At 47.2% G+C, this 12296-nt stretch overlaps 1 protein-coding gene across 1 annotated transcript; it reads right to left on the minus strand.

Moving 5' to 3' along the window:
• Window positions 1-3586: 3586 nt before the first annotated feature.
• Window positions 3587-11818, minus strand: LOC142579259 (monocarboxylate transporter 12-like). Its single transcript, XM_075689285.1, has 4 exons — window positions 9670-11818; window positions 8220-8363; window positions 4575-5828; window positions 3587-3736 (listed from the first exon to the last, which is right to left on the minus strand). Exons 1-4 carry the CDS (start codon window positions 9845-9847, stop codon window positions 3603-3605), a joined length of 1710 nt encoding a protein of 569 aa, XP_075545400.1. The 5' UTR covers window positions 9848-11818; the 3' UTR covers window positions 3587-3602.
• Window positions 11819-12296: the final 478 nt, after the last annotated feature.

Genomic DNA, 12296 nt, shown 5'->3' on the forward strand with positions numbered 1-12296 from the left:
GTCGTGCGCTTTATTCTATCCACAACGCCTGGAGAAAGAAGCAGCGCAGATGCGTGCAATAGATTATTCGTTTAGCAAATAGTTTACCGCTCGGAAGCACTCGTAAAATACTGCGAAATAGGATGTATAAAAGGTCAAGATAAACGGCAATAATAGGCATGCATTACGCCATTATCGCTCAAAACCAACAAAAAGACTGGCGCTGAATCCAGGGCCGCACACTGACCGTCCTTTGCAAGATAACAAATTATGGCCGCAAAAAGATAAGTTACGTCACCTGATGAACATTATCTCCACTGCTCACCCTTGGACGGTCCTCGCTCCGGTGCGCATGGCACAGTGCTCGCTACAGCGCTGGGCTTACAAAATGCTCATACGTCAGTTCTGGACCGATTCCGTTTAGATGGCTCAGCTAAATTCAGTCCGCGGATGAGTATGCCGTGCACGGTGGAAGTGAAAAAAACTCTAGGAGGCACCATGACATCAGGCAGCTACCCTCAGCAAAGCAGCTCTGACCTCAGCTCTGACCTCGCCCTTCTTTTACTTTGGGGCGTGTTGACGTTGGGAAATAGGTCCTACGTGGTCTTTGAAGACATTGCCTGGTTTGTGGTAGCTCTCAGGGTGCCCTATCATGATCGGCCCTTACCACGCGCCCTCGCTTGTACTTTCCCCTTAATCACCTCGCGCTCGGCGGCTATAGAACATGTGTACCGCTTGGCTATCACGTAGTGAAGGCCTATTTCCCATGAGCCTTTCCTCAATGTTTTGTGTCACTAAAGACTTCAAAATGGTCGCGTGGTGCTTTCTTCTAGTTTTTTTTTCCTTGCTCCGTGATGACGTGGCTAAGCATTCTACACTCCAAGAAAAGTTTACACACTTTGAGTCGTATCTTGCCACACAACAATAAACGTCATCTGTCTTATCCGCATTTCCTTTCTTTAACCCTGCGACCCCGGTACTTCCCAGTAACAAACGGCATGCGCGTTATCAGCATGACATAGCATTACCAACAGGAAAGTAGCGGGCGCGGCGTTTTCAAGAAAGGAAACGCAAGCAAGGCAGATGGCGATTATCACTGTGTGGCAGATATACACCAAAAGGGGGAGGGGGTAAACTTTTTTTTAGAGCGTAGAACGTCCCTCTACTGGATACTCCACCTGGACTCAAAGGATGTATGAATGGATGGACAGACTCTGTGGACGTCCCTTTTGAGACGTGGTGGTGGCTTGCGCCACCAAGCCCTATAAGAAAGTGCAGGGCAGTACCACCCCTCGGCTGAAGTGGCCACTGTGCTTCACTGACACTCCGCCGCAATTCTTGAGAATCATAGCGTCTTCTTCAGTCGAGAGGCGACGCTAGGCTCAGCTTAAAGAGACACATTCCAGCTAAGAGAGACTTTTAGAGGTACGTCTGATCACGTCTTTCTGACGTCACCAATATCATGCTACTTTCGAGTATATACGCGCTTTTTCCCCCCTCTATGGAAGACCTGGGAGAAGTTGCGAAGTTGAATCATCACTTCCTTTCCAACTCAGTGCATAATGTTTCCTTTATTCGTCAGTAATTAACTAGCTCCGAGCAGGCAATGCCAAAATCTATGATGTCATGGAGACCTGGTGCGAAAAGTACCAGGTAACTGTGACGCCTGTCCTATATACTTAAGCTAATTATAACTTAAGCTAATAATTAAGCCGCTCTACCGTCTCAGCCACCTGGTTAGCTCAGATGGTAGAGCGGCTGCCCCGGAAAGATGGTGGTCCCGGGTTCGAGTCCCGGACAAGGACGAATTTTTCTTCAACTGCGAAGCTTTTCTTCGAGGAACCCGTATGGGTTTCCTTTTTAGCATTTAGCTACGTTCGGGTGGATGTGCCATTTTCCTTTTGTTAATTACTTCCCTCCACCTCGCGAGTTTCCGCAGAACTATTACGTCATACTTAAGCTAAATTCGCATGGCGGCCGGCAGCGAGCATCAGCTGGCTTAGCAGCAACGAATGGCGTCGCTAACAGCTCATCTCTTTATGGGCGACAGGATCGGCGGCACTGCGTCGCGTGTCATACTCGTTCACAGAATTCGTTTCGTCGTGTGAATCCAGGTTCACCGATCGTCCTGCCACGCTAAGATCAACCGATTCCCGATTCCGGAAGCGACATTCGCCGATCTAGATGAACTTAATGGTTCTCTTTAGGGATTCTTTAAAGCTCTAGTTAGTTAATTATATAGTTTGTGTTTGTTTGCTTGTTATAGAGCGACCTATTTTCACGATAGGCTGTGAACGTGACTGAGTGCCCCCACCGCACCTGTGTGCACCACCAGCGATTACTTCGCTTGCCTCCTCAACTTTTCTATGCTATTTATAATTTAACTCCGAAAAGGGAGTTACGAGCTAGCAATCTTCTCCCATTAACCTCGTTGTTATAACTTCATTTCCCTGTCTCTGTTTTTCTCTTTAGGCCTTTTGAGTGACTTTAGTAAAATTCTGCGGTACGTAGGGGCTCATGTTGGATAAGCATAATTGCGGGCGCGTCTTCTAAAGCCCTGCGATCTCTAGCTTTCAGAGGGCCCGCGACGTCGCGGAGAGTCACCATCTCCCTGTCCCGTCGTGGGCGGAGCCACCAGCTTGATCGGGGAGCCTTCGGTTCCCCCCAGTAAAGTTCCTCAGGACACTCTATTAAAGTTCTTGTCACTGTCACTGTCTAGCTTTCAGATGTATGGTTGTTTCCTTTACAGTAGATGGCCTAAATACAAGATGTTACGAGAGGTTATGGTTTTTTGGGAGAGAACGAAGAGATGATAAAGTTTGTCCCTTTGGTATACTGCAAGCATTTCTTTTTCTCTCTCTTATTAGATGTGTTGAAGAAAATGATGCCGTCATTAAAAAGTGTCAATTGACATAAGAAAAAAAAAGAAGAAGAAAAAGTAAAACAAAACGTGATACAGCTGTAAATGTGGCGCTGCATATTTTTGTACGGCGCATCTGTAGAGTAACAATTGAGAATCACTGCGCAAAAGACAAAGAACAACTGAAATGTCATCCCTGGATTGCTCGGTGGAATTTTCATTTGGTATGCGCTATTTTGTTCACTTCCCACCTTCTACAGGCGCAAGTGCCCCGAAATGTGATCTTGATTATGTATTGCAGCGCCAAAGGTTGATTAATACAGCAGTCACGTGCTCACTTTCGATGACCATTGAAAGCAAATGCGGCTACTGAAATGCGCTTGCCGAATTGGTCAGTGTGCCGTGTGCCCTTGCACAGTGGTTCCGGTACGTACGTTGCTGCAACACGCCCTGAATTCGTTAAAATTTCCGAGTCTCTCACTGCAGCTCAGCTCGTTTCTTTCCTTCTTCAGGACTACATTAAAACTAAAAACTCCTGTGACAAAGGACGCGGACTTAAGATACACAGCACACGCATCTTTCCTCCTGTTATCACCCTCGCGCAGCAGAATCCATGTTGTCTGTTTAGTGCGCGAAGAAAAAGAAAGCAGTAATATGTCCCTTGTAGAATCCGCGTTCAATTCGGCAACTTCTGAGAAATCGTGATGGCAAGAACAGGCACGAATACGACATGCTATGGCAGCACTTTGATTCTGTACAAGCTTTATTCTTTCTGTCGGTTTCGGCAGCACTTTTCTCGCACGGTAACGTACGTCCAGCGCATTGCGGAGAGCGCGCTGCATGTACCGGTCAGAAGGAACAGGCCCGAGTAGCTTCCCAGCTTGTCCCTGAAGTAGCCTGCATGTTGAAACTAAAGTTTAGCGACAGTACGCAAGGGGTAGAAAGAGAAAGAGGGAAACAGAATTTGGGAGGAAGGCAGAGAGGTTAACTAGAAGAGAACGGGTCTCTTCAAATCGTACACAGGGGTAGCAGAGCAAGTGAACCTAAAGAGAGATGGAAAATAGAGAGCCCAAGAAGACACGCGAGCGCGGAAAGGATGCGTACTGGAGCGTAGGGGTCGTGAGCACAAGTGCATTGACCACCTTCTACGATGGAGGGACCAGAACTTCCATATCATCTGCTTCAAAAATGGCCAGTCCTCTACTCCTAGTCGGTATAGCTGCGAATTGCCAGCTTTGAGCACAAAATGAAGCAACTTGAGCGCGCTACGAAAAAGGACTGAAATATATATTCTGGAGAACTGGTAATCAGTAAATGGGGTAGCAGCCTAGACAACTTAACAAAGCGAACGCATTTAGAAGGTAATCAGCAGCTTTCCTGCAATACGGGCCAACGCACTGCTGACTATTCAATTTATGCAAATTAGGCAAAACTTGACGACTAAACTAATTTGCCTATCACCATGCCCAGGAATTTGGACATTGCCCCTTCGGCAGTTTGTTGAGCTGCACCGCAATACAACAGCGTAACTCAATGGGAAGCGTTTTCAAAAATTATATTTCGAAATATCGGCTTAGTTTCACCAAATTGTTAACCGTTAAGGTATGCTGGTGTATTGTGGCGAAGTTCAACAGACTGAGGGGAAATGTCCAAAATTCCTGGGCATGTAAGGCAACAAGCTGCGTTGTCAAAAGGTACAAATAGCGTTTAATATACTTCCTTTACCTGCACTTGCCTGTTAGAGATGGTCTTGGTAGTCCCGTTAGTCCCACTAAGAATGAACTTAGTCCATAGGCAACACTGAAGCGACCAATGTCCACCACCTCCATGTACAACACCGGAACCAACGGCAGCGTCGAACCATTGCACCAGCCCGCCACGCAAGACACAATCACGAGCACGAGGTACGAGTCACCAAATGCGAAGTAAAAGTTAGCAGCCGTCCAGACTGACATGCAGAACGCCATCAACGCGTTCCTGGACAAAAATTTTCTGTCTGTGATCCACCCTGAAGTGAGCCTGGCCATAAGGTCCATGCCTGTGTACGCCGAGATCAAAGTGAGCGCCCTCCATCTGTTTATGCCGTGGTCCATGGCGAGGTCGATGATAACTGTAGAAAACGTCATTCCATTTGTGACGATAACGGCTTTGGACAGGACCACAACGTAGTACTTGGCAAGCGCGAGGAAACTGAACAGTTCTTTGGCCGCCAGCAGCGCTGACTTGACACCTCCGGAAGTCCTCTGCGCCGCTTCTGTAGGGTGCACTTCCGCAGCAGTTACTGAGAGCTTGCTGGAAGACTGCTCTGCACTAAGCGTTAACTTGGCTTTATGCACAGGAAGCGGAAACGGCGCACCCTTTTGGCACGTGTCCTCGTTATGCGTGACGTAGTCCTCGCGAAGAATATTTCGGATGGGAGCCTCCGCATCTACTGGCAAGTTAGCTCTCCTTTTTGTTTTGGGGGAATCTCGCCCGCAAATGATGTTTTCTTTCACGCTCAGACAGCGTGTGCTGCATTCAACCACGTGCACGTTTTCCGTCGGGGTGCTTCCGTCGGCAGGTTCGCTTGGCTCAAAACCCGCATTTTTCACGCCGCTCTTCATATTGTGCTTCGTGATGGCTGACTCCTCATTTTGACAGCGCAACGTACTGGTGGTTTCTGACAACACGCGCGCTGCCTCCGTAGTGTCCGAGTCTTGAATGTTCTGTTTAGTGACTTCCGCAGACTCTTGTGCAGGCTGAGGAGCCTGTTTTGGTGCTGGTATGCGCTGCAGTAGCGTGCCAGCAGTTCCGTTTAGTATGGTTCCACCTGCGAGCAAGAATGCACCCCGGAAGCCGAACTCGTCGAAGAAGAACTGGACTGTGGGCGGAAAGATGAGACCGCCCACGGAGAAGCCGGCCATGTTGAGCCCAGAAGCAACAGCTCGATACTTGGTGAAGTGCTGGTTGATCACCGTGCTTGACAGGGAGAGCTGACCAACGCTTAGCCCTGGACAGTTTAACGATAAAAAAAAAAAACACTGAGATCTCCTTGGAACCATAGTGTTTCCGTTTGCACATTTGCACGTACGTACCTACATCGTAATAGATCAACAAACTTTCAACCTTATACTGTTATTACGCCGCTGGTGGTCGTTTCGAAATCGTAAACACATTTCCATGCTCTATGAAGCCATGCGCTTCGTTGCAGTGCATATAACGGCCTTAAATAGCAATTGTTTGAGGTAACCCACATATACGACCAAAGCGGTGAACCCGGAAATGACAATGCAGGATTTCGCTAGAAGTATTCCTGCAGAAGGGTGGCGTGTTGGGCGAGTTGGTAACGCATCTTTGACCAAGGCAGCGCGAATTAATATAGCCGGAATGAAAGAAAGAACAGACAGATGGATGGATGGATGGATGGATGGATGGATGGATGGATGGATGGATGGATGGATGGATGGATGGATGGATGGATGGATGGATGGATGGATGGATGGATGGATACAACTTTATTGAACGTCAGGCAAGGTTTAACGCGACCCGGGCTTTGTTCTCCCACGGGGGAATGCCAAGGCCCTGCCTCAGCGGCGCCTCACGGGCTTGCTGGACTGGCCAAGTCTAGATGCCAAGGTCTGATCGAGCTACGCACAGCAGCAACCCCCCTCGACGACAGGGTCTGCGGAGTAACTGTCATTATCCCTATAATTTCATTGTACTCCCACAACATGTATTTCAGTGTTGCTGGCCCTTTCTGGCACAATTTGCAAGTGTCGTCCTGATGATTATCTAGGAAGATACGTTTCAACTGGAATGGGTTAGGGAGGGTGTTCGTCTGGAGCTGTCTCCAGGCGATGGCCTGGAGACAGCTCCGCACACGTGGTCCTAAAAAAGTTAGACAAAACATTTGTAGAAGGACTTATTGCTGGGTGAGTAGGTGCATGGCCAAGTTAGGAAGAATTGCGCGCATGAAAGTACGAACACAGCAAAAAAGCGAGGTAGATGGAATTGCGCCCTTTCCGTCTACATCATATTTTTCCTGCGTTCCTCCTTTTATGCGCGCAACTCTTCCAAAACCTTTTTAGTTGCTACGTAACCTAGGGGTGGGCGTCTAGGTAATCTAACTCAGCGTCATGGAGCATAAGGGTTGTCCTCGTGAAAATACGTTTCATACGATTTGCTCATAAAAAAAATGTTGCTTCTATTTATCGTGCCACCTTGTCTTTGATTCTAGAGAGTATCTTTATCTCAGCAAACATAGGTGCACCACCGCAACAATAAGCTTGGCAAGCTTTGCGCGGCAGTGAACAACAAGATAAAAGGCAAAAGCCATAGCATTTGTGAGTGCACGATCAAGCACCGCGAAAGTTCGGTCGAGCGCGGCAAAGATGCTGTGTATAGCGTTCCGTTATCTTGCCGGAATTGTTATTTCGGACAAACGGATGGTCGTTGTCTCAATAACAGAGCAATGGGCCACAGAGCTTCTTTGAGGGGACAGCCGTGTTCAAACTTATCATTACACTGCAAGTAATGCGGGTGCGCACCTATGTTTGTCGAGACAACGGTCCTCTCGAGAATCAGGCACAAAGTGGCACAAGAAATAGAAGAAGCATTCTTTATAAGCAAGTCGGCTGAAGCGCGTGTCGCAAGGCCATCCATTACGCTGAGTTGGATTACCTGGACGCCTACCACTAAGAGACGTAGGAACTAACAAGGTTTTGTCTAACTATTTCTTGGGACCACGTGTGTTCTTCAGCGCGTCTATTTATACGTCTGTCTGTTTTCTTTTTCATTAAATCCTCACTTGATAGTCGGCGCTGTGTGTGTTTTTTGTTCCCTCTGTCTATGTTATTTCGCGCTGCTTAAGTCAAGGTAGTATTCATAACTGACGTTGTAGAAAATTACCTATAAAAATAATCAAATGAGCAAAAACAAACGTTTGAGAAGTGGGATTCGAAACACTGCCCGCTAGAACGGACTGCGACCTCAACGCAGCGGCTTAGACCACTCGGCCATCCTGACATCTATAACAGCGTTTCGCACCATCTGCTACTAAATGAATACGAAGGTGTGCCAAGCATTGTTAGCCGCGAGAGCGCAGGATTTAGTTGGAAGTTTTCTTGGCAGCTGAAGGTGTAAATCCACACCTCTGTTACGTGAGTGGAAGACCACACAAAACCAGTATAAAGATAAACTCGCACAGGTGAGTAATGTAACTCAACACGGTTTCCTCCCTGTCCCCTACAGGTTATTAAAGTCCTAACAGTCAGGAGTGGAGCTCCGCACCTATACTCTCACTCGTATTTCCCTTCTAATCAGCAGCGGGCATAATGCGTTTGAGAAGACAACGAGGCATGCGGGTGCACCATCACGAACGCTAGTTAAATAACACCATTACCGTAAACGACTCCGTATACGAGGGCCAGGTAGGTGACGCCGGTGGCAAAGAAGCACAAGGACACTGCGATAGCAGCGACAAGGCACGCGGTAAAGGTGATCTTCCACACGACCACGTGCCTCGCAAGTATACCTGCTATCAGGGCTGGAAAGAAACAAAGGAATCCGAGTTAGAAACTGTTCCAAGTGACACGAGGAATCTATATCAAAGATAAAACCGATGAACACATGCCATCCACGTATATCGGACTCTCGAAATAGAGCTTAATGCTGTCGCGATAGTGTCGGCATCGCAAGCTCTACAAAACTGTACCATGTCTTTTGTGATACCACGTGAGACCGTGAAACTGCGCTCCCCAGCATGTCCTCAGGAGGGCGAGGACACAGATCAATTGTGTGTCATCTGCGTTTACTTTTTTTTTTCTCATGCGTGAAGATATAGCGTAGAAGGTTCACACTCGAACTGCATAGCTGTGCAGTTGATCATAGCATGTCGGAAAGACCTTGTGGCTTTTCTGGGAACCTGTGAGCTCATGACCTTGCCTGTAAAAACGGTAACACTTGGCACTTCTCTGTAAACTGTGTGTAAATAGTTTTCACTTGTGGCTAACCTTGAGCTCAAGACAGCGAGCCACGAATTCGGTCAGTGTCAAACATCCGTACGCATAGCCACGCAGGTACGTAATATTTTCGACCAAGAAGTTTCAAGTCCACAATGCTTAAATAAATAGCGCAAGCATGCATGTTTTACCACTGACACACCGACATATTAACCGAAGATATTTGCGGCTTTAGCCTCAAGTGAGCAAACCTCACCTGAAGCTTATGTATCTGCGGCACATAATACTAATAACAATGCGGTTATACGCACACGACATTTGGCATGTGTAGCCTGTATTCTCGCTTTATAGCAGCCACCACATTTGCGACATGGGCGTACAGTACTTGCGGATATATATATATATATATATATATATATATATATATATATATATATATATATATATATATATATATATATATATATATATATATATATATATATATATATATATATATATATATATATATATATGGCTTGTTAGCTCTGCTCGTTCAGGCGCGGCTAAGATATGCGGCACTCGCCGAACCAACGGGTGGTCGTCTTAAGGCCGTACTCAAGCGGTAACGGTAAAGTGACATAGGCCCTGCACTAAAACATTATAATGGGGTCGAAACGGGTGCTGCGGCATTTCGTCTTCACTCGGGGGTACACCTACAATGAACAAACTTCGGGCAGCATTACAGCCCTCTCAACGCTCAGGCCGATACGCACGCGGCATGCGTCGAGAACAAGTCTATTGTGGTCGCTGCTTAAGACAGTCGCCGAATCTACAGAGCTCCGCATATGCACGTACTGCATTCATCCCGCGTATACGTTATAACAGTATATAGAGACACAGCAGTGTCACCTGCAGAAAAGTAGCATGTGGCTGCCAGGGTCACCGGCCAGGAGGCTTCTTCGCGCGTCGTCTGGAACGTCTCGATGATGCTCACGTACACGACGGCTGCGGAGCGGATCATGCAGAACGTGAAGACGTTGACCCAGCAGCAGCCGACTGCCACGAGCCAGCTCCTCGGGGAGTCCATGGCGCGATTGCTACGCGGTGGGCGCCGATCGCTGTTGCAGTGCGGGCCCGGTCGCTTTATGGCGTGTACCGCTTATCGCCATCCTTGACAGCAACACAAAGGCTGACTGGGCGTGATGTTGTCTGCTCGGTCACGGGTGCGCGTACACGGGAAGAACGTCGGCTGCCAAGGAAAGTGCTATAGAAGAATACTTCACTCGGGAACTATATCGCGCGGGCACATTGTCCTGATTTTGCGAAATAATTAGCAGCTTGGTGTTTAAACAACAACATTTTGCAGTTAATAAATATTTCGCATGCGTTACTGTGAAGCGGAATACACTTACGGATGTGTTCCCATTCTATTCTTCAGAGTTTGAACTTAGAAGAGGTCCCGGAACAATGACAAGAACAACAACAACAAAAAAAAGCTTTCGCACATCTGTTCAACTCTCGGGAGGCATACACCAAGATCAAACTCAGCTGAGAGCAAACAGCTCAAAGCCCACGCGGATTCTAAAATAAGTTCTTTAGGTGACGCTGTACCATTCACAGAGCTGACTCAAGTCTAAATTAAATTATGGGGTTTTACGTGCCAAAACCACTTTCTGATTATGAGGCATGCCGTAGTGGAGGACTCCGGAAATTTCGACCACCAGGGGTTCTTTAACGTGCATATAAATCTAAGTACACGGGTGTTCTCGCATTTCGCCCCCATCGAAATGCGGGGATGACTCAAGTCTGTACAAGTTTACTTGAAAACTATTGTAAGCTTTAACATGGCTCTGATCGGTTGGCCACCCATTTTACCAAGATTCATAGAAGTGTTAGTATTAGATTGCGGGTCTTACGATTTTACCACGATGCGGTCTGAGCTCAAAATTCAAAGAGGTAAACTGCGGCCTCGATTATCTGCCCTTGCAGTCAGCCTTTTCCCGCCAAATAAAAGCCCAGGGGAGTTTCGGAGTATACTTTGCTTGCCTAAATAGATCTAAAGTTGGTATTTATAGTGTCCGTTTGACTTACACTGCAGTATAAGCGCGCTAAATTCTAACATTACGGGAGGCACATTGTCTTATAGCCCTTCAGTCCTTCAAGGAAGAGGACAAAGTCTACTGGACAACCCTGGAAGTTTGGGGCAAGCGCTTCGAGTTGCTCAAGATTTAGTGAAGAGAATGGGAGCAATCGAGGGGCTCGATTTTGTTTTCTTTGTCCCAATGATAAGAAGTGGCAGATAACGAAACCTGAGAAACCGTAGAGGAAGTAGATTACCGTGTGTAATTGAGACATTTAAAAATAATAAGGTAAAGAAAAATGAAAGTGCACAAAAATACAGCTTGCCGCAGGTGAGTACCGTAACCACATCCCTTCATACGCTCGCGGTGCTTTACATATTAAAGCGTACATGTGTACAAGTACTTGCATGTGTACTAGGTTAGCACCACAGGTCTGTTGGCAAGCGCGGCTCATGGCCAAGGCGGCGTAGGTGGAACGTCCTTTTCATCGCAAGGGTCACGTAACACGTGATCTCAGGAGCAAGCAGCTGGCCAATAAACTGTTGTATGCTATACCTCACGGCATCAAGGGCGCCAAATTCTACGCTTTCGCTTCGCGATGAGAGAGCGCAGTAAGAGCATTCGAAAGGCTCTCGCTTTCTTATGTCACAATTATAAGAAGTGACAGATAATGAAGGCAGAACACACATATCTCCTCGTAATGCAGAGATGTGGGCTCGGTCACCACCGGCTGCAACTTATCGTTTCGTCCACTTTCATTTACCTGTACCTGATTATTTCTACATTTCCCTTAATCGTATCAATAACGTCCCCTATGCTCTCTACCCACCGTGGCGGCTTAGCGGCAACGGTGTTGCGCTGCTAAGCACGAAGTCGCGGGATCGAATCCCGGCAGTGGCGGCCGCATTGCGATGGGGCAGAAATGCAAGAACACCCGTTTCCCGTGCATTGGGGACATGTTAAATATCCTCTGGTGGCAAAAATTAATGCGGAATCCCCCATTACGGCGTGCCTCATTACAAATCGTAGTTTTGGCGCGTAAAACCCCAGAAAGCAATTCAATTACGTTCTGCTCTCTCTGGCTTCATTATGCTTCACTTCTTATGATTGTAACCAATGATTATAATGCTTAGAGAGATCATGTTGGGGTTAACCAGCTCCACGTGATGAATAAAAGACGCGCTGTTATACATACAGTAAATAATAATAAAAACACACACACACGCGCACAGAGAGCACCGACGCTGTAAGACCCTGTGCTCTGTGTGGCATTCTATTGTTCATTTAAAGCGAGTATTTCGTGGATAGCTAATGTAGGTGGTGATTCTTTGTTTTCTTTCGACCAGCTATCAAAGAGGAACGCCCGCTAATACAGGGACTTTAGCTTTTTACTTTCGGTCGGCTCCATGTCTGTCAGAGAGCGGTTGGCGCAGTGCAACACCGCGGCTCAGACGG

The sequence above is a fragment of the Dermacentor variabilis genome, chromosome 4, assembly GCF_050947875.1.
Source record: "Dermacentor variabilis isolate Ectoservices chromosome 4, ASM5094787v1, whole genome shotgun sequence".
In the NCBI taxonomy this organism is placed as follows: Eukaryota; Metazoa; Arthropoda; class Arachnida; order Ixodida; family Ixodidae; genus Dermacentor; species Dermacentor variabilis.

Excerpts from the sequence above, each read along its gene's own strand:
- LOC142579259 (XM_075689285.1), bottom strand. The coding sequence starts at position 9,847 with ATGGACTCCCCGAGGAGCTGGCTCGTGGCAGTCGGCTGCTGCTGGGTC. Across the intron at positions 5,829-8,219 it reads CGTATACGGAGTCGTTTACG|GGCTAAGCGTTGGTCAGCTC; the intron begins GTAATGGTGTTA and ends TAAACTGTCCAG. Across the intron at positions 3,737-4,574 it reads ACCAAGACCATCTCTAACAG|GCTACTTCAGGGACAAGCTG; the intron begins GCAAGTGCAGGT and ends TTCAACATGCAG.